This window comes from Ovis aries, chromosome 4 (assembly GCF_016772045.2).
Source record: "Ovis aries strain OAR_USU_Benz2616 breed Rambouillet chromosome 4, ARS-UI_Ramb_v3.0, whole genome shotgun sequence".
NCBI classification, from domain to species: domain Eukaryota; kingdom Metazoa; phylum Chordata; class Mammalia; order Artiodactyla; family Bovidae; genus Ovis; species Ovis aries.
The window spans coordinates 118,520,085-118,547,957 of NC_056057.1; the positions used below are offsets into that span (position 1 = coordinate 118,520,085).

The following is a 27,873-nucleotide window of genomic DNA, read 5'->3' on the forward strand; positions in this document are numbered from 1 at the left end:
CACCCCGTGAGAAGCAGGACGTCTGTAGAGGCCCCAGGCCGCCCACGCCCGCCGGGAGCCAGCACGGGAGATCCCACCCACGACAAGGTCATGCGGAGAGGCCTGCCGGGCAAGGCGACTCAGGTCTCGAGGGCTCCTCTGTCTGAGCATCTCCCCCGAAACCAAAATCTGCCTGTTTGCTGTGTGCTATACTATACTCTTCTGACATCACCACCTTTCTCTGGAAAGAGTTAACTCAGAGCTCCAGTCAACAGTCTCCTGCGTATAAAAAGAATGTCTCGGCTTAACCCCCTTGATGGCTTTCTAACTTATCTGACCGGTCTGCCCAACTTTACAATTTGTGGATTCTTTACAGCCCCCAACCGTGAGAGGCACGAAGCTTAAAACATCTTAAAGTTATAGAGCCTCCTGGAACTAAGAATTAGTTTGGTGAAGAGTTTGTTGAGTTAATGTTTGCCGCCAAGCCTCCATATCCTTTATCTTTTAGGCACCTGAAGGATATTAATCAATGTAATTGGGATATAGAAAAAGGAATATAGTAGTTTTGATGTTAGCAACACTAGACTTTTGAGTTAATTGATTTTCTCTTTGTTATAAATCACTGTACTCCTTTTACTTGTTATGAATTGTTGTGTCCTTGCTATGTAAGAATGTAACTTTAGTGCTTTCTCAGAGTGGCACTAGACTTTGGGAAGAACACCACTATTACCCTTATCAGAAAAGGGCTGTAAAATGTTAATTGGCCCTCTGGCCAGAAGATGATGTAAATCATCTAAGACTTGTGTATACAGCTAGGTATGCAGAGAGAGAGCCTGGTCTTGATAAGAGTCAGGGCTGCTGCTGCTGCATAACTTTGTATTATCCATTGATCTCTATGTACAATCAAAAGGTATATAACGCCTTTCTGGACAATAGAGGAGGGACCAGTCATTGGAAAGACTGGTTTCCCCCGTGTCTTCTTTTCTTACTCTATTTTCTGGCTGAATTCCCACCTGGGGCATGGAGGCTGGCCGTGTCTATTTACTTGCCCCGGCTGCTAAGATCCATGAGAGAGGGAGCCCCAGGCGGGGCACTCTCCACTATGCAAATGGACGCCGGCAGCCTAACATAGATGGTGCAAACTTCTTGTCCTGAAGTTTTATTGGTTTTCCACGTAAACCAAGTTATTCAGCCTTTTTTCTCCACTAATTTTCCTACTACACTATTTCTTCCTAATCTAATCTTATATTTCTAAATAAATAAGTTTTTTCTCGCCTACACCGTTTCCCCTTCGAATTCCCTGGATCCACCGGGGCAGGACCCCGGCACACGCCCAAGTGAGTGCTGGTGAGGCAGTTAAGACACGGTCTCTAAGAAATGACAACACAAAAACCGACCTAAGACATAGACACGTAAGAGCTGATCTCTTTACGCCCAATCTTAAAAGTAAAAAAAGAATTTTATAGTAGCACTTATAATTGTTTCTTTTCCTTAAAAAAATAAAGGGAAATGTTTGACTCCGTGATACAGGTCAACTATACTTTACCCATCCCCTCCCCAGACAGCCACATAACGAAACACAAGCCCACAATCCCTCCTGGTGGTACTTCCAGAAGTGCATGTATGTAAATAAACACAAATACACTGCTGAGCCCTGGGCCCACCACTCCAGGGAACAAGTCTTGAGAAGATGGTGGGTTCATTCAGGAAAGCTGGAGGGGCACAGCTGCTCTCGTAAGCTGGAGTCCGTGTGGAAATGGGATTTGCGCGGCCTCGCTAACGTGTGCTTACCAGACTGCTCTTGGCCTCCTCGCCCGAGTCGTCCTAACAAGAAAGCACGCATCTAAGGAGGAAGCCGCAGCAAGAGGAGGCGGGAAGGCGAAGGCGTCATGACGACACAGTAAGCACACACCATGGACACTGCTACAGCAGGCTACTCCTGACTACTCGTTAGCTTAGAGACGGCTAGCCTAAAGCAAACAGACACAGCAAGGAACATTCCTAGAAGTCCTTATGCAAAACAGAAGGAAAGGTCACCTTTATGTACTGCTGAACTTGAAGAGGCTCAAATCCAGTGAAAAGCACAAAAGGGGTCAGTTCCGGGGTTAACTTCTTGGTGGGAGGTGGAATATCTTCGATTCTATGAAACAGAGAACGGCTATTACTTCCCTGACGTGTTCTTTACCAAACAAGGGGTTCCAACAGCTTTAAGAGGCCCTGAGAGCTTTACCTGTGCGTGGTTCTCCTTCCTTAAAGGGAAAGCGCAGTGGCTCATCTGCTCTTTCTTCCCCACCATTTACACAAAGTCACCCCAAAGGGCTCTCACCCAGCACCCCTCCCACCCCCAGCCCGCGCTGGCCCTGGGGGTCTTTGAGGGCAGGAGCAGGGGCTCCCAGGGGCCCCTGTGGTCCCAGCCCCCCACCGCCTCCCACAGGCCCCATCTCACCCAGAAGCTCTGACGCAGGACAAAGCTGGTTGACTCAAGCACAGATTTTACATTAAACTTTTTTCCCTTTCCTTAAACTTTTTCAAATCCTATTTTTAGGTTATATTTGAGACAGTCTATTAAATTAAAAAACCTGCAGCATTTTAATGATAGATATAGTCACATAATTAGGCTTTACTAAAGAATCCAACGATCCCCAGCCTGGGTGGCTGAGGAGACAAAGACCCTCACTCAGCACGGCCCCGCCGGCTCAACTTCAGCAGGCAGACCAGACAAGTGTGGGCGCGCGGCTCCGCCCCTCCCGGCGCGGCTCCGCCCCTCCCGGCGCGGCTCCGCCCCTCCCGGCGCGGCTCCGCCCCTCCCGGCGCGGCTCCGCCCCTCCCGGCGCGGCTCCGCCCCTCCCGGCGCGGCTCCGCCCCTCCCGGCGCGGCTCCGCCCCTCCCGGCGCGGCTCCGCCCCTCCCGGCGCGGCTCCGCCCCTCCCGGCGCGGCTCCGCCCCTCCCGGCGCGGCTCCGCCCCTCCCGGCGCGGCTCCCAGGCACACACTGCGGAAGCCCGGAGCTGGGCTCCAGTACCCCTGCCCCTGTCCCACCACAGCAGATCGTTTCCTAGAACAGGGGTTCCAGAGAAAGAGGGAAAAGATAAAGAAGATTGGACTGGTATTTTTTTAAATAAGAAAGGAAAAGACACTGTCTATTCCCCGTTTGTCTCCAGCAATGAAACGAAAGCTGTCACGATACAGCTGCGAGGCAAGTAAGCAGCAGATCCTTCCAAGTCCTGGTAGTTCAGCTGCTCAGTCATGTCCGACTCTCTGTGACCCCATGGACTGCAGCCCGCCAGACTCCTCTGCCCATAGGCTTCTCCAGGCAGGAATACTGGAGCGTGCAGCCATGCCCTCCTGCAGGGCATATTCCCGACCTGGGGACTGCACCCATGTCTCTATGCCCGCTGTATCAGCAGGCAGATTCCTCAGCACCAGTGTCAGCGGGGAAGCCCTTCCAAGTGAAAATCCCGACTGCCACCATTTCCTAGAACATACTGGGAAAGACCATCAGCCTTAAAAAAACAAGGTGATTCTTCCTACCTGGCTCTTTTGGAAGAAGGCTGGATATTAGTTACTTCATTCTGCTTCGGTTTGGGAGGTAGTCTTACACCCTGTAATTAAAGGACAATTTACCTTAGTCAGCCTCCCCAGTAACACAGCAGCTTCTGAGCGCTTTCTAGCCACCTCACCTCACACAAGAAACGCTCCCCGCTGCACAACCGGCAGAGACCACGGGTGCCGCGAGCTGCCCAGGGAGCCCTGGCCACCCTCCCTGTTCACCTGACCCAACAGCACTTTAAGACATCTTCACCCCTCTCAGCTCCTGTAATAGATTTAATCCTCAACCTTGAACTTTTCAAAACACTTTTTACTTCAAATATTTTTTGTCTCAATGAAATTTGGAAAACATAACGATTGCAATCACATCCCTCCAGAAAGACGGAGGTTCCCCTCTGAGGGTGCAGGACGGTCAGGTCACAGCACTCTGGAGGCGAAGGCAGGCCTCTGACGGCCACTCCAGGACCTGGGCACGGTGCCCGTGCTCCTGACGCCAGTTGGAGGCCCTGACCTGCGGAGACGCTGAGCCCAGAGGGGAGCCGGTGCCTGAGGCCGCCACAGCCAGCCTTGCCCTGGCCTCTAACGCAGACCTCCTCCCACAGCACACTCATTCACCTACTATCGGAAGCAACCGCCTCTCCACCTGAGTGAAGGGCAGCCCTTACTTATTCCTACTAACCAACCCCTGGTGCTCCAGTGCAGAGTAGCCCACCCGAAGGCAGCCCACCAGAGATCCCAGCCCGCGGGCTACAGGCCCGCCGCCATGGCAAGGAGCTGCGGCCAGGGCTGACGCGCCGGTGCCCCAGTTCCCGCCTCCCGAACCCCACGGAAACACACGACCACCCTCTCTTCTGCTCTGCAAACCTTCGCGGCTCTCTGAAGAAGTCATGGGGCTAACGTGTGTGTGAATAAGGAACTCCCAGTATCATTAACGAAGAGGAAAAAGGGTGCACCAAACAGCTAACGACAGGCGAGATGATTCAGCCCTCATCTGTCATGACGGCCGATCACTACGTTAGTTACAGACACAGACATAGCCCTCCTCCTTCGTAACACGGTAACGCCACAGCGGGGCAACCAACTTGACATACCATCAACAACTCCGCTGACACTTTCAACGGGACTCTCCAAGCATCTGCAGAGAGAAGACAGGTTACCGTTCAGAAATACTGTGTAAAGAAAGGACCCACAATCAACATAAAAGCCTTTTCAGGACCCCTACCCACTATTATATATAAAACAGGTTAACAATAAAGCCCTGCCGCACAGCACAGGGAACTCTCTACTCAATACTCTGTTACAGCTGCATGGGAAAAGACCCCCCAAAAATAGATACATGTACAAGTATGACTGATTCACTTCGCTGCACCCCTGAACTAGCGCAACGTTGTAAATCAACCGTGTTCCAACAGAAAAACAATTAAAAATGGAGGTGTGTCAGTAACAGCAGAAATGAGAGGCCTCTCCAGGTGCGGGTCATCCTGGACACGCAGAGGCTCAGGGGACGGCCTCCAGGAAGGGAGCCGGGAGGACTATTCCTGAGTTCACAGGGAAGCCTGGCAGGGGCCGAGGGTTCCGTGTGAGACAATCCTGAGCAAACTGCCTGCCCGTGGCCCAGTGCAGGCACCGCCCGCCCGCATGGGCTGCACCCCAGACCGTTCTGGGAGCCCCGTTCTCGGGGGCTCTGGCGTCCAAGAAACCATCTGTGATGAGTGCAGCGCATGGGGGCGGCGGCCCAGCCGGGCCCTCAAGGACACGTGTCACCAAGGGCGGGCCTGCCACCTGCACCACGGCTTCAGAGCGGACGTTACACCCAGGTCTGTCCCAGGGAAGCAGGCAGACCGCGGATTAAACCAGGGAGGGCTTTCTTGCAACTGAGGCCATTAGGACCAGAGCTGGATGGGCCCCCTCATGGCAGCGCGTGTTCTAGCAGCTGGGAGCGACCACTCCCTGGAGGGGCCGCCTGGAGCACAGTCAGGGCAGCACAGAGAAGACAGCACCCAGAGGAAACAGGAGATGAGACGAAAACTGACACCACCCTGAAGCCAAGAGCGGCGCCTGCAGCGCCAGCCCGCGGCCACGGGGAGCTGCCTGCTTACCCAGAAGGTTCAACACCAGCTGTGGGGTCGGGGCGAAGGGGTCCTGCAGGCCGAAGGCGGTGTAGCGGCCGTACTGCGTCTGCCGCAGGGCCTCGAAGTTCCCCAGCAGGATGTCCCCCAGCCACTGGGCGTTCACGCATGGGATCCGCCACTCTTTGGCCTTCTCGTACTTTAAACCAGTCGGTCTTTTTTGTTGTGGGGAGTGGCAGGGGAGGAGAGGAGAGAAAACACACTCATTAGCCTTATCGGTGTTCAAACTTACACTTCTGTTAACACAAGCCAGCCCACACTTGCTCACACTGGACGCGGCAAGGATGGGTCTGCAGAGCTGGCCGGGCTGTAAGGAGGCATCCCCACGACGCGAGGCCACCACCGGGCCGGCTGTCAGCTCAGCACCGCCACCTAGTCTGACTGCAGCCTCCTGAATCATCCCGTTTCATTCCCCTGCTAGCATCGCCACCAACATCACTGCCATTCTGTCAACAGACTCTGTGACGTCCACCCCAGAACTCAAGACAGACCAAGGGACCTGGAGCGGCGCTGTGCAGGCCCAGACAGAACCCGGCTGACCGAGGGACCCAAGGCGGGGCTGCACGGGCCCAGATGGAACCTGGCTGACCAAGGGAGCCCCGGCTGACCGAGGGACCCAGGGTGGGGCATGCGGGCCCAGACAGAGCCCCGGCTGACTGAGGGACCCGGGCGGTGCCGTGCAGGCAAAGACAGAACCCAGCTGACCAAGCGACCCGAGGCGGGGCTGCACGGGCCCAGATGGAACCTGGCTGACCGAGGGAGCCCCAGCTGACCAAGGGACCCGGGGCGGGGTGTGCGGGCCCAGACGGAGCCCCAGCTGACCGAGGGACCCGAGGCAGGGCTGCACGGGCCCAGATGGAACCCCGGCTGACCGAGGGAGCTCCAGCTGACCGAGGGACCCGGGCAGCGCTGTGCAGGCACAGACGGAACCCAGCTGACCGAGGGACCCGGGCGGGGCGTGCGGGCTGAGGGTGGCCGTGGCGGCACCGCGCTTACTCTCTGCAGATGAGGATGGTGTTGCTGCGGCACAGGTAGCCTGTGTACTTGGCGCCCGCCAGGTACGCCATCAGCTTCAGGTCGTCCCTGTCGTTGTCGACGAACCCCGTCACAGAGATAATCTGGGGGGAAAGGCCCAGTGAGGTCAAGAGGGCACGATGGGTTAACCCGCCTGATGTGGCTCTTCTCCGTTAGCTCTGCTTAGACAGACGTGTTTCCATTCCTCCTCCAGCACTGACGGGCACATTGGTGGCACCGCCTCTGGGAATACTGTTACTGGCGACGATGCTGCACACGAGCCACCCAGGGGGACAGGAAGCACACACACCAAAGGGGAACGCTTCCCTGTGTCGGCTCGACACTGCTCCGATCGCAGTAACAGAGCCACCTAGGCACATCAGTCAGTTCTTACTGACCCCGGTTTTGGGCTCATCTGGCCAGGAGAACCGACAGGAGATCACGTCTGGCTGGCTGTGGCCACTCCTGGTGTCACACACTTAAGTGTACAGTGAGTGAAGTCGCTCAGTCGTGTCTGACTCTTTGAGACCCCACAGACTGTAGCCCTCCAGGGTCCTCCATCCATGGGATTTTCCAGAAAAGGATACTGGAGTGGGTTGCCATTTCCTTCTCCAGGCATCTTCCCAACCCAGGGACCGAACCCGGGCCTCCCGCACTGTGGACAGACGCTTTACCGTCGGGGCCACCAGGGAGCAGGCATTTATTAAACAGTGTCCGAGACGTGGGAGAACCCGTTAAATGTCAGGAAGCCGTGACTGTTACAGGGGGACAGAGAAGGAAACAAGATGCTCATTCTGTGCAGGGAGGCGGGGGAGCCTTACGTGCTGGGAGCACGGCTTGCCCCCCGGGGGGAAGGCCACGGGGAAGTGCAGGGCCCGATGGGGCGGCACCAGCTTCTTCTTCTTCAGGACTGTGTTCAGCCAATGCGCCGTGACACACCTCTTCCTCTCCTTTATCGCCTGCGAACACAACAGTACGGGCCGGTCGCTGGGGGCTTTACCGCAGGTGACACACAGAACTGCAAGGCTGTAACTACAAGGTCGCTTCTGTTGGAAGTCCTATCAATATAGGAATTTCAGGAGCTTAACACTCAACTAAACTAATAAACTACAACAGTGTCACCAGTTAACTTGAACACAAGACGAAACTGGTACCGTTTACACAGGAACAAGAGCCAACAGCAGGGAGGAAAGCTGACAGCCCAGGAAATGAACTCATTCACGCAAGGAGAGGACACTCCCGACCATCGGAATTAGAATTCCCCCGTGAGAATACAGCGAGTTACGAAAACGTAACTGCCCCTGAAACTACCGCAGGATGGGGACCTGCCAGCGAGTGGCCCTGCCAGGGCGGATGGTGTCCACCTCCCTCTCACTGGGAACCTGCCTTTCCGCCCCAGTCCTCACAGGCAGAGAAGCCAGGGGCCACAGAGGTGTGCACACGCCAGAGGCGGACGGAAATGAGCGAGCAGCGGCTTCCTGTCTTCAGAGGTGGGAGAAAGTCCTTTCCAAGCACGACCGTCCCAGCGTTGCTCAGAGCCCCCCTGGTCCCAGCAGAGCCGAGCCCTCACCTGTGCAAACAGCCCGCTGACCTGACTCTCGCAGAGCAGGTGGGTGCAGCGGCTCGAGAACGTGGGGTCCACGGCTCCTCCGTGCGCCTGGATGATCTGCACACACACGAGACCCACGGTCAGTCAGCTCCCGCACCCGGGGGAGAGGGCCTTTCGATCTCCAAAGGGACAGCGCTCACGAGACCCACCATGTATGCACACAGTGCATTCCCCAAAGTGCGAGCCAGCCATCGGTTATGTTCACAGGCTTTCCCAGCCAGCACTACCCAGCAAAGACGAACGCTGGGCCCTGCTTCATCTGAACCTGGAGGAAGAGTGGGATGCCCTCTCTCTGAGACAGGGCGCTGCGGATGTTTTAAAACCAGCTGTTCTGCACTGTGGGCATCCCACATCTCAGGGGGCTGGCTGCACCCCGACCCCCAAGCCAGATGCCAAGAGCACCTCCCCCGCTGGGACAGCGAGAAAAGTTTCAGACAGCGCCAACTGGTCCCTGGGGCCAGAAGCGCTGCCTTTAAGCAACTGTATTCTAAAAAGAAAGAAAGAAAGCAGAGCAGCATAAAGTTAAATTCAGCTTCTGAATTTCTGAGCTTCTTCATCCCGGCTTGCATCCCAACTGCAGTGGCTGCCCGGTTGTGTGGCACTGAGGGGAACATTGTTACCAAAAGGGCGAGAACTTTCTTGGGTTGGCCAAAAAGTTCTTTGATTTTTTTAAAACTAAAAGATGTATTTTTAATGCGGCCCAAGAGCTTGACTGAACAGCGTGTCCACCGCTTCGTCCCTCTGCCTGCTGCCACTTCCCAGGCAGTTTCATAGTCCCACGCTCCCAAGACTTCCTATCATTCTGAGCAAACAACTGTTCCAGGTGCCTGTCTACAGTCTTCTAGGGAATTAGCATTTTTCTCCAGTAAGAGAATTTTGTAAAGACCGAAATAAATGGAAATTAGAAGGTGCCATGTTTGGTGAATATGGTGGATGAATCAGAACTTCCCAGACAAGCTCTCCCAGTTTTTGCCTGGTCGTCACCCATCGAAGAAACATGCGGTCTGAGCTATCTTGCTGGGAGAGCGTGAGCTTCTTGTCGGTTAACTCCGGGCGCTCTTCATGCAGCGCTGCTTCCGGCCGGTCTGAGCGGGAGGAGTACTTGTCGGAAGTAACCGTTTGGTCTTCCAGGCGGAGCCACAGCAGAGGACCCCCTTCCACCCACTCCAGATACAGAACATCACCCTCTCGGCAGTTCTCTTCAGTTCACTTCAGCTCAGTTCAGTTCACTTCACTTCACTTCAGTTCAGCTCAGTTCGGTTCAGTCCAGTTCAGTTGCTCGCTCAGTCGTGTCCGACTCTTTGTGACCCCATGAATCGCAGCACGCCAGGCCTCCCTGTCCATCACCATCTCCCGGAGTTCACTCAGACTCCCGTCCATCCAGTCCGTGATGCCATCCAGACATCTCATCCTGGGTCGTCCCCTTCTCCTCCTGCCCCCAATCTCTCCCAGCATCAGACTCTTTTCCAATGAGTCAACTCTTCGCATGAGGTGGCCAAAGTACTGGAGCTTCAGCTTTAGCATCATTCCTTCCAAAGAAATCCCAGGGCTGATCTCCTTCAGAATGCACTGGTTGGATCTCCTTGCAGTCCAAGGGACTCTCAAGAGTCTTCTCCAACACCACAGTTCAAAAGCATCAATTCTTCGGCGCTCAGCCTTCTTCATAGTCCAACTCTCACATCCATACATGACCACAGGAAAAACCATAGCCTTGACTAGACGGACCTTAGTCGGCAAAGTAATGTCTCTGCTTTTGAATATACTATCTAGGTTGGTCATAACTTTTCTTCCAAGGAGTAAGTATCTTAATTTCATGGCTGCAGTCACCATCTGCAGTGATTTTGGAGCCCCCCAAAATAAACTCTGACACTGTTTCTACTGTTTCCCCATCTATTTCCCATGAAGTGGTTCACTTCACTTGCCCCCAAATCTCTTCTGTTCATTACTGTACAGTATCTTTTCATCGCTGGTCACAGTTTGTTTTAAAAACAAAACGTTTTTTGTTACGTTTCAATAGAGAACTGCATGTGGAAAAAAGGTCAAGAAGGCTTGTTTCGCTTTCCTTGTGTGGAACCCAAACATCAAAGTCATGAACACAGGCAAGCTGGTGCAACTCACTCTCCGCGCTGGATGTGGAAGTCCTGAGTGTGTCGGCTACCTCACACGCGGTGTAATGTTGACTGCTCTTAGCTAATGTCTCGATTTGCTCACTATCCACTTCAACTGGTCTACCCAGCCATGGGGCACCGTCCAGCAAGAAACCTCTAGCAGGAAACTTTGCAAACCACTTCTGGCACACTTGATCAGTCACAGCACCTTCTCCATACGCTGTACAAAGATCCCTTTTATTCCTTTTCAGTTGTTTTTTTACCTTTCTTGAAATAATTAAGCATGTCAAGAATATTCCTTTGTTTCTTTCATCTTCAATATTAAAATGGCTACACAGAAATTCACCAATTTTGATAACTTTTAAAAAGAATACAAGCTGATAAGACAGCTGTCATAGAACAATCTAACAAAACTGTTTTGCATGAAGTTAAAGTCAGTTAAGCGGTATCAGAGCTGTCTTACAGAAAAAAACAAATTAGCTTCTTGGCCAACCCAGTGTGAGTACAGGCGTAGGTACACGTCTGTGTGTGTGTGCAGGTGTGTGTATCTTAGTGCCCTCACCCTTTTCCAAGTGGCCAGCAGCTGCTTGTCAGACATCTGCTCTGGATAATCCGCGATTGCAAACACACACCCCAGTAGGAAGCCTTCTTCTGGGACTAGAACAGAATCACACAAGGAAAATGAACCAGAGCCCGCGCTGTGAACGTGTGCATGGAACATGAGAAAGCGCACTCTGCAGAGCTCAGTGTGAACCTATGAAGTCAGTCACGCCTGCCCATGATGTCTCCACCCATCGAGGACCTCTGCAAAAGGTCCTGCAAAAGCAGCTGCTACAATGGAGCTACCCGATCGCCCATATCACATGATTCAAAACCGGGAGCCACCACGGTCTATGTCTGGGCGCCGAGCGCTCCGAGTGGTCCTTGTGGCAGCCCGCCATTCCAAGGACACCAGTGTTCACTTCAGGGTATGGATGGAGGCCCAGGCCACCCGAGAAACCTATCGATTCTGAACTATGGTCCCCGTTTTCTATGTATTTCTCTGACACAAATCCTTAGCCTGCCCTCAAACGCTCTCAGAGCAGGTACAAGGGTTTCAGGGGAGGGAAAGAAGGATGCACATTACTAACTCTCCACCGCTGGGTCGTGTCCGAACAGTGGGGGCTGCGCCTGCGCCTGGGGTGGTGGGGGCTGCAGGGCCTGGGCCGGCGGGCCAGGCGGCTGTGCCGTCGGCTGCATAGGCTGCATCTGCTGCAGGCGCTGCAGGTGCTGGAGGTGCTGCTGCTGCAGGTGGGCGAGCTGCTGCTGCTGCTGCAGGGGCGGCTGGGGCCGCTGCAGGGGCTGCTGGGGGAACTGGTGCGGGTGGGCCGGCGGCGGCGGGAACGGGTGTGGTGGAGGCGGCGGGTAGGGCTGCTGCGCCAGATGCTGCTGCTGGAGCTGCAGGAGCTGCTGCGGCTGCAGGTGCAGGACAGGCTGTGGCGCCGGGGCTGGCTCCGGGGCCACCTTCACCTGGCCGAGCAGCACAGCGCTCCCGGGGCCTTGCTGGCCGTGGTTCACCTGCTGCTCCAGCGTCTTCGTCGGCGCCGAGAGGGACTGCAGGATCTGGAAGCGGAGATCAGGCAAGGGCGCGTCAACAGCTGCTGCCCTCACCTCCAGGCCCCTCAGAGAGCGGAGCGCACACCCGACACGCCGCGCTCACCCTCACCAGCGGACCTGCCTCTCCCAGTGCACACACACTGCCAGCTCAGTGAAGTGGACACGCTAGTACTTGAGACCTCTTCACCAAAACGTGGAACAGAGTAAGTAAAATGGAAGAGGCTACGGAACGGACGTGGGCAGATACACTCCCTGGAGTGGCTGACTCGCTCCAGAGAAGGACGGGGGGTGCTGGTGGGGGGCTGTTGTGTCCCGCTGACCCCACAGTCCTGCTGCGACCACACGCCCCGCCACCCCCCACCTCCCCCGGGCCACACAGCCTGACCAACCCTCCCTCCCACAGCTGCCATTTCCCAGCAAACAAAGGGTACAGAGGACACCAAGACCCCACCCGCATGAAGGCACGGGACACTGCAGCCCCGGACGGCAGCCCCCAGCCTGCCCTGTCTGTGGCCGCCCCGTTCCGCCACACACACGAGGGGCAGGAGAGACCCAGCCCCAGGTATGTGCATGTGGGCAGCCCTCCCCAGCCCAGAGGCCCATGCACAGCAGTCCATTCCCCATCCTCAGGGTGACGTGGGGCTCTGCACACACACTGGACAGAAGGCCTCAGGCTAGAGCCCCCGCCGGCCACGGCTTCTCCCGAACTCATCCCCTCCTCGGGACAGGTGTCGGCCAAGCACCCGGCAAGCAACCAACAAGCCTCAGGAACCAGGGACATCACCTCGCAGAGTCACATCCCATGTTATTCTACTACCTGCATGGCGCTGGACGTAACAAAAGAAACCCGTCTTATTATGAATTTTCCCTACATGCTCAAAAAAATTGGAAGGCAACTTCCTATGGTCAAGGAAAACAATAACAAACGGATTTTACTAAAGGCAATGCTAAAGAATGTTAAACTACCACACACTTGCACGCATCTCACACATTAGCAAAATAGTGCTCAAAATTCTCCAAGCCAGGCTTCAACAGTACATGAACTGCAAAACTTCCAGATGCTCAAGCTAAAGGCAGAAGAACCAGACATCAAACTGCCAGCATCCACTGGATCATGGAAAAAGCAAGAGAGTTCCAGAAAAACATCTACTTCTGCTTTATTGACTATGCCAAAACCTCTGACTGTGCGGATCACAACAAACTGGAAAATTCTTAAAGAGATGGGAATACCAGACCACCTGACCTGCCTCCTGAGAAACCTGTATGAAGGTCAGGAAGCAACAGTTAGAACTGGACATGGAACAACAGACTGGTTCCAAATAGGAAAAGGAGTAAGTACGTCAAGGCTGTATATTGTCACCCTGCTTATTTAAGTTCTATGCAGAGTACATCATGAGAAGTGCTGGGCTGCCAGAAGCACAAGCTGGAATCAAGACTGCTGGGAGAAATATTAATAACCTCAGATATGCAGATGACACCACCCTTATGGCAGAAAGTGAAGAGGAACTAAAGAGCCTCTTGATGAAAGTGAACGAGGAGAATGAAAAAGTTGGCTTAAAGCTCAACATTCAGAAAACTAAGATCATGGTCTCCAGTCCCTTCACTTCATGGTAAATAGACGGGGAAAGAGTGAGAACATTGACAGACAATTTTTTGGGCTCCAAAATCACTGCAGATGGTGACTGGAGCCATGAAATTAAAAGATACTTGTTCCTTGGAAGAAAAGCTACAAGAAGCCTAGCCAGCGTATTAAAAAGCAGATAAACTACTTTACCGACAAAGATCCGTATAGTCAAAGCTATGGTTTTTCCGGCAGTCATGTGTATTTGTGAAAGTTGTACTATAAAGAAAGCCGAGGGCCAAAGAATTGCTGCTTTTGAGCTGTGGTGTTGGAGAAGACTCTTGGACTGCAAGGAGATCCAACCAGTCCAACCTAAAGGAAATCAGTCCTGAATATTCCCTGGAAGGACTGACGCTGAAGCTGAAGCTCCAATATTTTGGCCACCTGATTGAAGAAATGACTCATTGGAAAACACCCTGATGCTGGGAAAGATTGAGGGCAAAAGGAGAAGGGGATGACAGAGAATAAGATGGTTCGGTAGCATTACTAACTCAGTGGACATGAGTCTGAGCAAGCTCCGGGAATGGGTGATGGACAGGGAAGCCTGGCTCTCTGCAGAGCATGGGGTTGCAGAGTTGGACACGATCGAGCAACTGAACTGAACTGAAAAGTCAACCAATACAACTAATCCCTATTTTTGTATCCTTGTCATTTAAATAAAACTCTGGAAATTCAACTTTCACATAAAGCAAAGTTATACAAAAATCTCAAATATGTTTTTAACATACATCTTTCACTTAAATAGACTCCAAAACGTTATATAATTTGCCAGATTAACAGGCCTTGGATTCAGTGATGAAATAAATTAAAACTGAAAAAAGTTAAACTCAAGAGTCTGAGGATACCTGTCTTAGGAATCACCCTACATGTAAGAGGAGACTCTGGGCACTCTGGAAACTTCCCAGTTGAGCTCTGGGCAGAAAAAGCAGATTTAAGTAAGTTTTTAAGTAACAAGATAACTCTTCTCTATGCAAGTATTAAAAAATACCCACTCAAGTGGGGCAGAAATGAAGCCCACCACAGACCCAGCCGAGCAGAGAACAGCACTTGGGATGCTGACCCTGCAGAGAAGCAGGCAGGAGTGGGAGGGGGCCGGGGGGCTTCAGGGAGGTTATTATCACTTTACAGCCTTGGGGACCATTAGAATGGGCTTCCCTTGTAGCTCAGTTAGTAAAGAAACTGCCTGTAATGCAGGAGACCCTGGGTCAGGAAGTTCCCCCCGAGAAGGGACAGGCTACCCACTCCAGTATTCTTGCCTGGAGAATCCCACGGACTGCAGCCTGCCAGGCTCTTCTGTTCATGGGGTCGCAAGAGTCGGACACGACGGAGCGACTACACCACCACCACCGTTAGAACGTTACCTGCACGCGCGCACTGCTTCCCCGCAGCAGTGGCAGCCCGCTTGAACCTGACAGCCTGCCTGCCGTCAGCAACAGGGCTCCCGAGGGGCTCCTGAGGGCGGCATCTGACAGGGCTGGTGCGTCTGGGGCGGGCGGAGAGGCAGGCGAGGGCCCAGCCAGCCTGAGGTGGGCGCCGCCCAGAGGGCCCGCACCAGCCCGCCAGCCGCTGAGAGGCCCCGGGAGCGCCCTCCCTGGCCACCAGACGCTGCGTCCAGCTTTCTGACCTGAGTCTGGCTGGAGACCTGCGTGAGCCCATCTGAGCGGGCAGGCGGCGTGCCGCGCTGCCAGCTACAGTTTTCAGGGGACGCCGAGTATGGATGCCGCTCTGCGCTGCCACAGTCCTTAGTTAAGTCCCTGACGCTGAGCGCCACATCTCACACACACGCACAGCTCCTCACCGCCAGAAACGTGCAATCTCAGCAAGAGTCTGATGGCTGCTGTGTTTCCCCAACCTCCTGATCTAATTTTAAACTAAATCTTCTATTTCTAACTTTCAAAGATTCTTTTTCTCCACATCTAGCAGTGAAATGTCCCAATGTTCTGATGCTGCTGAAGAGCTCCGCAAAGGTTTCCTCCGAAGGTTTCCCGTCGGTATCACAGCCCTGCCCTGGTGAGGACAGACCCCACCCAGCCCGCACCGCGGGCGGAGAGAGACTGTCTTCCCTGGAGGTGGCACCTGCAGGACGGCTGGCGGGAAGGCAGACGTGTGCCCCGCCACAGACTGCGCATTTCCAGGTGCAAGGGGACAGACTCCAAGGTACAGTCAACCTCCACTGCACTGGAAAGACACAGAAGCCGCTGGAAACACCATCACTGACGAGCAAGGCCCTCTGCGCTGCTGGCGAGGGGGCACCGGGCACACCTGTCCCGTCTCCACAGCTGACGAGGAGGAGGCTGGCACCCCCCACCACCCTCCAGGCAGCCCCAGGGAACAGCCCAGGGAGGCGTCCGCTGGCCCACAGGGCAGGTGCCCTGGAGGCTTCCCCAGCCTGCCCCACCCCGATTTCTGACTTCCTCCCTTTCTCTGCCTCTGGCCGGGCATCTGCACCCCACCCTCCCCACGGCCCCTGCAGGGCTGGGTGCTGACACGGGGCCCACCGCCCACAGGGGCGCCTGCTCCTTCCCAGGCTCCAGCTTCTCCCCGGGTCTCGGTGGCACCACCTGGCCGGGCCTGGCCCTCCCGTTCTCTGACCACCTCCTCGCTCCTCCCGCCACTCGCCACTCATAGCCGGGGCCGGCACACAGAGTGCAGGTCCTCTGGAGCACAGCAGACGCCTCAGCAGACCGTGGCGGGTCAGCTACAGTGCGCGACCTCGCCCTCCGCCTTCCCCTCCGAAGCCGCCACTCTCCCAAAATCGCCCATCCGAACGGGCCAGCTCTGCCTCCTCCGGCTTCCCCTGTGGGCTGTGGGTGCCACCCCAGCCCTCACCATGGGCCAGGCCCCACCGCGTGCACTCTGCCAACACCCCAGGGCAGGGTGCCCCTCACCCTGGCTCCTATCCAGCTCCAGCCCACGTCCAGAACCTCGCGTCCATGTCGGGACACTCGCCCCCCAAGTCCCTGACCCCGTGTTCCCCCCGCACTCCCCCCAACCCCGGCCAGGGGCCGCCCCTCCAGCGTCTCAAGAACCAGGTACTATCCACTGGTCACTCTTTACCCCAAGACAGGGAGGCAGGGAGGGACACTTCTCATACACTTTTAACCAACAGGACTCTCAAACTAACCCCCCACGCAAGCTGAGGCCCCACCCGCCAGGCCCCTCCAGCCCTCAGGACTCGGCAGGGTCAGTCTGCTCGGGGTCTGAGGGCTGGCCCCCCACCCAGAACTCGCTTTCAGCTCTGCCAGGGCCGCCTGGGGTTAAGTGCTCGACCTAAGGAGCCTCCTCTGCCTGTGGCTGGTACACGACTCAGCACCACCATCCAGACACCCACGTCATGGGGAGCCCTTCTGCTCAGACCCGTCTGCGCCCCGCCCGCCTTCTGCACCCGAGAAGGGGCCGGGCTCCTCATCCTCACTCACTACCTTGTCTCCAAGGCCCACACACAGGGCCCCCCACACACACACAGGGACCCCCCCACACACAGGGACCCCCCCACACACAGGGACCCCCCCACACACAGGGACACACACACACACACAGGGACCTCACACACACACAGGGACCCCCCCCCACAGGGACACACACACACACACAGGGACCCCACACACACACACACACACAGCGACCCGCACACCCAGGGATGCCCCCCTACACACCCAGGGACCCACACACACACGGGGACACACACACAGGGACCCCCCCTACACACACACAGCAACCCACACACACAGGGTCCCGCATACACAGGGACCCACACACACATTGACCCCCACACACACACAGAGACACACATACACCTAACTGCCTTCTTTTTGTCCTGAATGGAAGAACAGCTACTGAAGCATTTAAGGTCCATTCTGTACAGCAGGCTCCCATCACAAAACTGTAAATTAAAACTGAGGCTTCTTCAATGAATGAGCGAACCAGGCCATGCCCTCTACCAACCCACAGCTCGTGGTAAACACCAAGGCAGAGCTGGCAGCCTCGGGCTTCCCTCTGGGGCCACCGTCCAGGGCAGCCTGGCCGCGGGGCGTGTGCCGCTCAGCGGGGTCAGGGCCTGTCACCGCTCTCGTCGGGAGTCTGCGACACTGAACACACGCGTGTGTGCAGACACAGAGACTGCAGAACATGCCCTCGGCAAAGAAACACTGCCTGTGCGTTAACTGTTCTGAAGAAGCAGAAAATAATCGGATCTTCTAAAAAGACTGAAATCGACATTTACATTTCTGTCTAGAAGAGTGACTTACGTGCGCCACGTTGGAGGGGCGGCTCATCTGCTGGATGTCGGCGTTGTTCGTGATGTTCCTCAGCGTCCGCATGGCCGGACTCCAGGCGGCCATCACCTCGGGCCTCTCGGGGCCCTGCAGGCTCTGTCCCGGCGCCAGCAAGCTCCCGCGGACCTCGGGCGGCAGGATGCCCCCAGGGACGGGCGGCACGTTGGCGCACAGGTTAATCAGCCCGGGCTCCTTGCCAGCGGGCAGCCGGCGCTTCGCCGCCGCCAGCTGGGGGACCTCCGCAGGGGTCCAGTTTAAGTTCCTTTCCTGCTTCTCGGGCGAAGAGTCTGAAGAGTCGTCGAACATCAGCTCCCCTTTCGACTTCTCAGCACTTGACTTGGGTGAGAAGGGCGGCTCGCCTGAGGGGGAGCCCTCCTGAGAGCTGGCAGGGCTGGACTTCCCGTCCGTGCTGCCCTCGTTCGGGGAGTCCGGCTCCTCATTGCCCGCCCCCTCCTCCTCCTCCTCTTCCTCCTCCTCCTCCTCGTAGACGATGAGGCGGGGGTGATAGAGGGCTTCGTCCTTCCTGGTCTTCTCCGCGATGCAATCCAGGACCCAGTCGGGGGTCACAATCTTAATACTGGCTCTCCTCAAAGCACACTCGTATTTCTCCTGTGGGTGAAGCACAGACACACACAGAAGCAAGCTGCGGGGTTTACCAGATCTCCTAGAATCACGGACGCAAAGCAAGAACTCTAGGAAGAGAAGAGTCAGCTACGGTTGTGGCCACTTCACCCACAGGAACCACTCAGACCCCTTCAGGCAGGAGACAGGAAGAGCCACGTATCAGGGGTCACAGGACGCCGTCCCCTGTGCCAACAGCAATCTGAGAAGACTGTGCTTCAGCTGTCGTTTGCAAACACAACTTCAGCCAGCACGCAGCGCCAGGACTCCCGTGAGATGCCCAGGAGCGACAGGCGTGTCTGCCGTCCAGCGTGGTGATCACCGAGAGCTGCTCGGAGCCGTGCCGCGGTGGACGGAGCCCCCAGGACCACAGGCAGTCACCGGGCGTGAGGACACCGCCCCAGCAGGCACCGCCGTGCACCAAGCTCGTTCCACTGAAACAAAGTCGCAGTGATTCGGACCCCACGAGGCTTCGACTCAGCTCTGCACAGAGGTCAAACAGGTGACGGGACTATGAGGGAAGCCAGCGCCACGCCGCGTGGGCCGCGGGCAGGCAGGCCCGGCGGGCTCTGTGGGCAGCGAGCCGGGGCGCCTGGGGACACTCCAGGGCACAGGGCAGACCGGAAGGCACGCCCGAGGCAAGAGAGACAGAAGAAACCCTACGCGAGAGCAATGTGATAAAGCAGCTTCAAGTGAACCAGTTCGTAACTGTGGCTCGTTGAAGCGGCAGAGTCCCACCTACCTGTGCTAAAGCCTCAGCTAACAGCCATTCTCCGGCAAACAGGGATTTGGGGCCCTGCTGGAGGACCCGAGGACCCTCCCCAGCTCCGCCTTCGGCCTTCAGTGGAGAGCGAGCATGTACACCCGGAAACCAGCTCCCTCCGCCAAACACTGAGCAACATACCCTGTGTTTTGGCCGTTATTAAATTCCTCCATTCTTCTCAACTTAAAACATTTAAAAAATTCAAGAATACAGAAAACATAGTTTCATCATGCCGTATTTTCTCCATAAATTTATCAAAAATGAAAAAATTAAACGTGCCATTTATTTTTGTGTATATAGTCAGCTAGCTCAGTTGGTAAAGAATCCGCCTGCAATGCAGGAGACCCCAGTTTGATTCCTGGGTCAGGAAGATGCCCTGGAGAAGGCATAGGCTACCCACTCCAGTATTCTTGGGCTTCCCTTGTGGCTCAGCTGGTAAAGAATCCACCTGCAATGCAGGAGGCCTGGGTCTGGTCCCTGGGTTGGGAAGATTCCCTGGAGACAGGAAAGGCTACCCACGGCAGTATTCTGGCCTGGAGAATTCCATGGACTGCATAGTCCATGGGGTCGCAAAGAGTCAGACACGACTGAGTGACTTTCACTTTCGGCTGGTCTGACAAATCCACTCGATTCATATACTGCCTCCAACTGTAATCTGACCCTTTACAAGTATTCTCTCATAGTTTTAAAACTTATAAACATTTCATTCCCCTTAAACTAGCTACCTAAAATCAAAGGATTTATTTTCAGCTATAAACCAGTTGATAGAAAGAGGAAAAAAAAAACCTATACTCTTTAATCAAAGCATACTACTTATCTCTTAAATTGTCACGTAAGATACAACTTTTTACTTAAGTAGACTTTAAGATTCGCCCCAAATTTTCAGAGCTTCTCCCTGGAGTAAGTGGCTTACTAAGGTAAAGCACACTCACCAGCTCACAGCTCACTTTCTTGTCAGAGAATAAGCTCTGTTAACAGTACACATCCACGGGCTGCCCGGCTTCCGGGGTCCAGGGCAAGGGACCCTCCTGGCAGGGGGGTCTGTCAGCTTCCACGCCCCCTTCACCCCAGACCTGGCCGGACGCCCACCTCCCACTTAGTGAGTCAGCGCACTCGGGTGAGACACACATGGTGTCGATTCAGACTGAAGGCAATGAAAAATATGGAGGTAATGACTGACGTGAGAACATTAACTTGTCAAAAGACCTTCCCACTGTGAATACACTATACTTAATTCTCAAAGTTCTACATAATTGTCCATGGGAGGAAGAAAGCTCGGCCTCCACACAAGAGCAGTTTTCGCACTTCATGTGGGGGTGCAGCAGAAGGCCCGGGCTTCCTCCCCACCCCAGCAGGTCCTGTTCCGCTCGGTCTGGGGCGGGTGGGAGGCCAGCCTGCAGCCCTAACACGTCCTGCGGGGCTGCGCTGCTGACCTGCACCCCACTCGAGGACCCCAATCCCCACGGCCCCACCCGTGCTTAGGGAAGAGGTAACCACCGCTTAAATATTCCAGGTTATTAAGAAGGACAGGACACTGAGAACTGCTCCAAATGCATGTTTATAATTATACTCAGTACAACCCTTTGTAAAAACTGTAACGAGCACTCACACACATTTTCACAATTGAAGTTTTAGTCTATGTGAAAGGAAACCTAAAGATTAAAAAAATCTGTCCAATCTTCACCATGAAACAAACCCAAATTTCTTTGTATTTAAAAGTCACATCCGGTTCAAAGTAAAATTCGTCACCTCCCACCCTTTGTGGAATGAAGCTGTCTTACAAGTGACATAAGCTCATGTCATCAGCTTTTGCAAACAGAATCCAGTTAATTCAAAAGAAGTTCAATGAAGACATGTGATGACTGGAAATGCTTAGAAGACGTTTAAAAGGAGAACGTACATGGGTCGCTTACCCCCTTTGGCTCGGGAACAACCAGGTGCGTGCACTTCCTGTTGAGGTTCAGCTGGCAGCCGCCCCCGTGGAAGGTGAGCATCGCCCACAGGGCGCTTCGGTCCTCAGGCGACACCTGGTGGGAACCAGAAATCACGCTTCCATCACACTCACCGACTTGCCTGCCCACTTTATGTGGCATCATAACCACTGTGCTCATCCACTTTCTTCCTTCTTAAATGAAATTAACCTAAGCCTATTAGTGGGAGAAACAAGATGAGCTTTCAGCTATGCGCTTGTTTCAGTAACTTTTACTCCTATCTTAAGGTTTATAAACATCACCTTTTTTGCCTTGTCACCAAATAAATTAAAAAATACTTATGTCCACACTCCAGGGGCTGAGTGGAGGATTCCTTCATTACATAACAAAATGACAGGGAAAAAGAACTAGTACACCACACTCCATCTTCCAACTCTGTCATTTTTTAAAATGTTTACATACAGTAGTATAAAGATCACATTCAAGGGATTCCTTAAGAATTAATGGATAACAAATAAATGCTTATTATGAAATGAATTAAAAATAAACGACAAAAATACAGTGGCGTATAAGCTCAAGGGAAAACGTAATTACCAAGCACACAGAAAATGAGGCAAGCATAAAAGGCATATTCCTATGCTTGCGCAAGTGATGAAGCTGAGACTCAGATGTGATGGCTTATGCTGTGACAGAGGCTTTCACTCCAGAACCAACAGCTCCATTTATTGCCTGCCTACTATGTGCCAGGAACTGTGCCAAGGGCTCCTCATCCCTGCGACCCCGCAGGGGACACACGAACTCACAGAAGTCAGAGCTGATCATCGTAAAACCTAGGTCTGCCTAAGTCCAGGCCTGACTCCAAACTGTGCTTCCCACTGTTCTAGACTGCTTCGCTAAGGGCAGGTCGTACTAAAAACAATTTCTGAAAAATAAAATTTTATCATCTGAAAGTCAAAAGAAACATTTAAGGAAAACAAAAGCGTTAATTCTAAGATAATCATTGAAGTCAATTTTATGCTAAGTAACTTACTATAAACTGTGAATTAGTTAAGAATTCTGAACTTTGTCTCAAGCTAATTTTTTTTAACAATATTTTTTCTTTTTAACTGTCATTATTCAGATTGCCAAAAATCTAACATCCTGTATCTACTCTCCATTTTACAAATATTTCTAGAAATTATTTTGCATTCCATACTACTCTGTGAATACTAACAAGAACACATCAATTTTACAAAATCACCTTAAAATCATTATTTTGTACGTCTTTAATTTAGTCAGTGACACATTTCAGGAGACTTGATCAGAAGGTGTTATTTTTAATAGTGACTTCCACAAAAACATGCCCTGCAGCATTTGGTGGTGAGACTTAATTACATGATAAAACATATGACTCTAATAAATTATATAATCTTTATTACAAATGAAATAAAAACCGCAATCTAGACATGGCTTTATTATTTCTACTTCACTGACTAGTCCTCCACCCTACGGCCTGGACCCTGGCTGGGTTTCAACAGAGCACAACAAGCCTGCATGGGGGAGGTGAGGCCCCCGTGGACCAAGCCCCCAAACTCTAGCTTGTGTCAACTTGGAAAACTTCCTGGAATCAGAGTCTTCACCAACCTGCGTCTGCAGTAAGTGACCTGAACATATCTGCACCAGCTCATCCAGTGAGTTTCTAACAGTGTGATGAAGAATGCTCTTTCCACACCAAACTGTTAACAATAGCTACCTAGCGGTGACGGGGTCATGGGGACGTTTTAATTTTCATTTTTATACTTTTCTGTATTTTCCAAATTTTCAAAAGCATTTATAACTGGGGGGGAAAATGCTCTTTTTTAAAACAGCAATCTTCCTAATCTATCCACTCAGCTAAAAGAGCCTGGACATCTCCTCGAACCATCGGGCTCAGATCTGAGCGCTTCCAGAGTGTCTCGGGCACCCCCCAACCCACCCCAACCTGTGCGCGGCTGCCCCCTCGCTGAGCCCCCGCCCAGGCAGCTGGCCCTGGCCCTGGGCCACCATCCTCTCAGCTCAGCGCCCCTGGCCCCTGCACTCCCACAGCAAGCTGCCCCCAAGGGGCACTGAGCCCCCTCCACCCTGAGCAGAGGGTGCTCCTGGCCGCGTCCCTGTGGGGACAGGCCTCCCTCTGCACCAGGACGGGCCCCTCTCCAGGCCTCCTGCCCAGACACTCCTGGGGTGCAGCTCCTTGAGCCCTTCTTCGTCCCTCCTGCGCACGAGCTCTCAGCCCGCCAACCAGGAGGCCTGTCCTGACCTTGGAACCTCGGCTGGGGCCTAGTACAGTGCGAGGCACAGGGTAGGCAGTCAAGAAATTCTTTGTTGATTGAGATACAGATGGAAAGGGCCTCCCAGAGTGCAGTCAGGCCCCGGCAGGCTCTCACACACGGGGACCTGACCACCACCTACCCAGCACACGACAACCGCGGCCACAGCCTGCGCCAACACCGGCTCGGGAGGAGGCGGGTGATGTCTGTGCTTCCCAACTTCTGCCGGCACAAGCGCCCTTCCCTACCTCTCCCTGGAGCGCTCTGGAAGACTCCAGCAAGAGCTCCAGCGTCTCAACACCCTGACGGGAAAAGACAGAAGGTCACTGAGAACCGCCAGCAACAGTCCCTCCACGGCGGAACCCCGCCTGCCTGCCTGCCTGCGTGTCCGTGTGCACGTGCCCATGCTGCAGAGGCCACTCGGGGCTTGTTACCCATGCTGGCCTCCCCCAACCCCGATGCCGCCCACACCCTGCGCCCCCACCTGAGGGGAACCTGTCTCCTGCTTCACAAGGCACCCGCACAGGCGTGGTGGGCGGGTCCTGCAGCTGCACACTGGACAGACACTTGTTATCCATTTCACAACTGAGTGAGCGAGTGTTAGCAGCCAGAGTTAGTGTCCCCAGCGTGCTCTGAGCTTTCCTCACTCGGCTGAGCCATCGACTCCGATGAAGCAGAGCTTCCTTCGCCACGAGTGACGGACGGTGAGAGTAAGTGCAGTGAGTGACGGACCCACAAAAACCACACTTCCATCACAGTGAAGATCACACGAAGGTTCTGGGGTCTGAACGGCATACCTCATCGATCTGCTTCAGGGCCACAAAACCCTTGTCAGCGGTCTCGCTAAATCCACTGTTTTGTCCACCACAGCTCCAGCCGCACCCCACACCCCCCATGAAGTGCACACCTGGACAAGCCCCCGGCTGGGCCACCTCCCAGACACCCCGCCCGTTGACCCCAGCTGCCTCTCAGGTCCTTCCCGGGGTTCCCGCTCTCCCTGCTGCCGACCTCACCTGTAGCTTTCTCAACCCAGAGCCGGAGGTCCACGCAGACCCCCGAGCCCGCATGCAGCCGCAGCCAGCCCCCTGCCCGCAGCACTGAGCCGGGCAGAGGGGCTCCAGCTGACACTCCGGGTCCCCCTACTGGCCCCGGCGGTGAAACCACGCAGGGCCTGACCCCCGGCTCCTAGAGCTGCCCCCGCCCGCCCGCCCCCGCTAGCATCTCTGCTCACTCTGAAGCCTCCTGTCTTCCCACTCAAGGCTGTCTTCCTGAGCCTGCACCTCCCTCCACTCTCCTCTGCAAGGACGGACTTCTCAGCCTTCACACGTGTCCCAGGTCCCTGAGCTTGGACAGTACTGGGTTTCAGGCTGACTTCATCTCTTCCCCTTAGCGGCCCAGGCCCAGCAATGCTCCTAACCTGGGAAAGGAAATCACCCGGCCGTGCCCTTCTGTGGAGCTCCCACCAGAGGCCCACTGTGAGCGTCGGCTCCTCTTCCTTTGCGCCCCCGCGTCATGCAGACCCTCCGACTCCCGTCCGCCCGCTCCTCGGTCTGCGCTGTCTTCAGGGACACGGTGCTCGCCTGGGTTGCAGCCCCCGCCTCACCCCATCCCTACTCAGCCTGCTATTCCTGCTCAGGGCTCTCAGATCAGTTTCACCTACAGGAAGGCAAGTGATTTTTAACTTGTTTGCTTTCTTCCTATGTTTTCCAAACGTCCTGATGTAAATATCTGCAATCAAGACTAGAGGCGTGAGAAACTAAGCAGGGAAGCCAGCAGCTCATCGAGCTCCCTCCCGCACCCAGGTTTCCGCCCCCTGGGTCCCCAAGCTCTCCTCTCCACCCCAGCAGGCAGCCCCGCTCTGAGGCTGGCGCCCCCACCGCCCCTCCAGCTCCACCAGCTCCACCCGCTCCACCCGCTGTGCCTCAGCCTTGCAGACCTCGCCACCTCCACCAGGGCCATCCGGACCCTGCCATCCACACGTCCCCACCATCTCTAAGCTCACAGGTGACCCTGCGGCCTGGCCACGCGCACCGGTCCTCACACACCCAGTGTACTGACCACGTGTAACCCGTTGCATATGCCAAAACCTCTGTCGAACGTCACTGCACTTCTATTTCTCCAAGACTAGAAGGCTCTCCAGTGTCAAACTCAGATCCCTAATTTAAAACCCTGTAATCGTCTCATATTCACAGACTCTAATCAACAAATAATCTTATTTATTTTTCCAAGTCAGGTCTGCTAAAGACCCTGTCACTATGACCTTGACCCGTGAAAACAGCCACAGGACTCCCTGCCTCAGCCTCTTCCTCTCATCTGGACAGTGGGCTCTGGATCATGAACCCAGAGATCCAATCAGTACAAATATAATTAAACGCAAATTTTACATTTTAGCCACAGTATATTGTGTTTACGGATAACGAATAACAGTAATAAAATGTTTTCATTTAAAAAACTTTTCTGATGCTTATTATAAATTTGGAACATACAGAGAAGTATAAAAAAAAAACAATAAAAATTGCATGTAACCACAGTACTCATTATAAACCGGTTTTCATTTTAGCCAATTTTTAAAATCATCATCATATAAATTTACATTTATTACAAATATGTGAAAAACACTGAAAAACACAAATACCCACAAGATTTCTATTCTTAAGGAAAAAAGCCAACTTTTCAAGGATCTCTATTAAATCGATGTAGCAAAAACGAAAAGGAGACCATTTTATAATTTTAAAGAACTTCCAGAATTTACAGAAACACAAAATCACTCGACGTACTGTCTGGGCAGAGTCGGGGTCGAGGTGACACCACCTGTACAAAAACCTGAGTCTGGCTGATAATCAACAGTTTCCAGTCTTCTGTTACAAAGCTGTGAGGAGGCAGGGTTCTCATCAAATCCCTTGTAGTCTCACCTAACACCCTGGACACCCCGTTCTCGAAGGCCTCCAAAGAGATGGGGAGACCCAAACTGTCATCAGAAGAGCCTCAGACGAACGAGGTCCTCGGGCTACAGAAACCAGATCGGGCTAACCAAGCCTCCTCCTGCTCAGTGGCTATGTCTGACTCCGAGGAAGCTGAGAGTGAGCTCGAGCACCACCAGCCTGACTTTTCGTAAAAGCTGTTTACAGACTGAGGGTGTCCGGCTGGGGACTGAGAGGACAGACTGGGACGGAAGGACACTGACACACGCTGCCCAAATCCATCGCTGCTAACGTCTGGTCCCCCTTCAGATGTTTCTTTTCTTCCCGGATATTTCTTACATATTTTATTTGGTTGATGTAACACTGCACATAACTATGTTATATCCTGCTTTGTCCCCCATTTAAAAAATTACCCATATGTCTGTGCATACGTTTATAAAACAAAATTCAAAACTGGCTAGATAGCTAGATTATTACATATTAACAACAGGCCAGAATAGTTTCTTAAACGTTTCCAAATCGTGGATGATCTGCTTATTTCCAACTTCACCCTCTCATGAATAACGCTGCCTTTATGCCTCAACCTGCCACTTTCTCCATCAATTTGGGATAAACATCTAAATACACGAGGCCTGCAGGGAAACAACTGAGTCTCCCACAGCTCCGACGTGGCTGGACTTTTCCAGAAAACTGCTCACTGCTCTGCACTCCTGTGGGGGGCGGGGAAGCCTGTCTACAGCTCAGCCAGCACTGAATACACTGTCGCACGTTTGAGACACTGACAGTCTCATCTCAGTGCTACTAAAGGGCACACCAAGTGTATGAGATGTCTTGCTGCACTTATCTGAAGCTCCTCTTCATAGAAACGTTCCACTGGTCTACATGAGCTTCTTACTTACGACAAAGAGCTCTGCTTTTACTTCTGAATGGAGTCTCCTTGTCACCTTTTAATTTCACTTTTAACGTGTTTTCATACTCAAGTTTTAAATCTCTGTAATTCTTTAGAAAGACCATTTTCACCCATTAAAGCTTTGACTCTTAAGATTGGGTATGAATATTTAAATAATTGTTCTAAGCTCATACTGAATATGCAGTTTAGTTAAGCAACACTGGTTTACAAATACAATCACATTAAAATTCAGAACTGTTATGTAAATAACACAAGAGGAACTGTGCCACACTTACCTGAGAGAGGCAGGCTGTGATTCCAAAAAAAATCTGACACGACTCTGGAGAAAAACCATTTACTCTGTTGCACATGTATTAAGAGTCCAATGAAATGAGACCAGCGCAATCTCTACTCCACTAAGAGACAGCTCCAACCTGCCCGTGTGGACACCACCCGCCTTCTGCTTCCCACTCCGTCCCTTTAGCAAAGAGGCAGACTTAAGCTGGCCGAAGAGGGCAGGGCAGGCGGGAAAAGCACCCAACTGCACGCACAGGCACACACACAGGCACACACAGGCACACACGCA

General features: G+C 53.6%; 1 protein-coding gene across 5 annotated transcripts in view; it reads right to left on the reverse strand.

Annotated features, from left to right (window-relative positions):
* PAXIP1 (PAX interacting protein 1) overlaps positions 1-27,873 on the reverse strand; it is a 41,279-nt gene that overhangs the window by 5,538 nt on the left and 7,868 nt on the right. For 2 of the 5 annotated variants that reach the window (XM_060415221.1, XM_042249059.2), the window contains exons 4-16: positions 27,584-27,647; positions 21,175-21,288; positions 17,851-18,486; positions 11,517-11,988; positions 10,949-11,043; positions 8,240-8,335; positions 7,491-7,628; positions 6,652-6,773; positions 5,626-5,810; positions 4,618-4,661; positions 3,509-3,579; positions 2,017-2,119; positions 1,771-1,803 (exon numbers count right to left, since the gene is read on the reverse strand). In XM_060415221.1, coding sequence (XP_060271204.1) covers positions 1,771-1,803; positions 2,017-2,119; positions 3,509-3,579; positions 4,618-4,661; positions 5,626-5,810; positions 6,652-6,773; positions 7,491-7,628; positions 8,240-8,335; positions 10,949-11,043; positions 11,517-11,988; positions 17,851-18,486; positions 21,175-21,288; positions 27,584-27,647 — 2,173 coding nt within the window. Of the gene's footprint in view, positions 1-1,770; positions 1,804-2,016; positions 2,120-3,508; positions 3,580-4,617; positions 4,662-5,625; positions 5,811-6,651; positions 6,774-7,490; positions 7,629-8,239; positions 8,336-10,948; positions 11,044-11,516; positions 11,989-17,850; positions 18,487-21,174; positions 21,289-23,619; positions 23,734-27,583; positions 27,648-27,873 lie in introns of those variants that run through there. The other 3 variants (XM_060415223.1, XM_060415222.1, XM_060415220.1) reach the window with 3 other exon arrangements.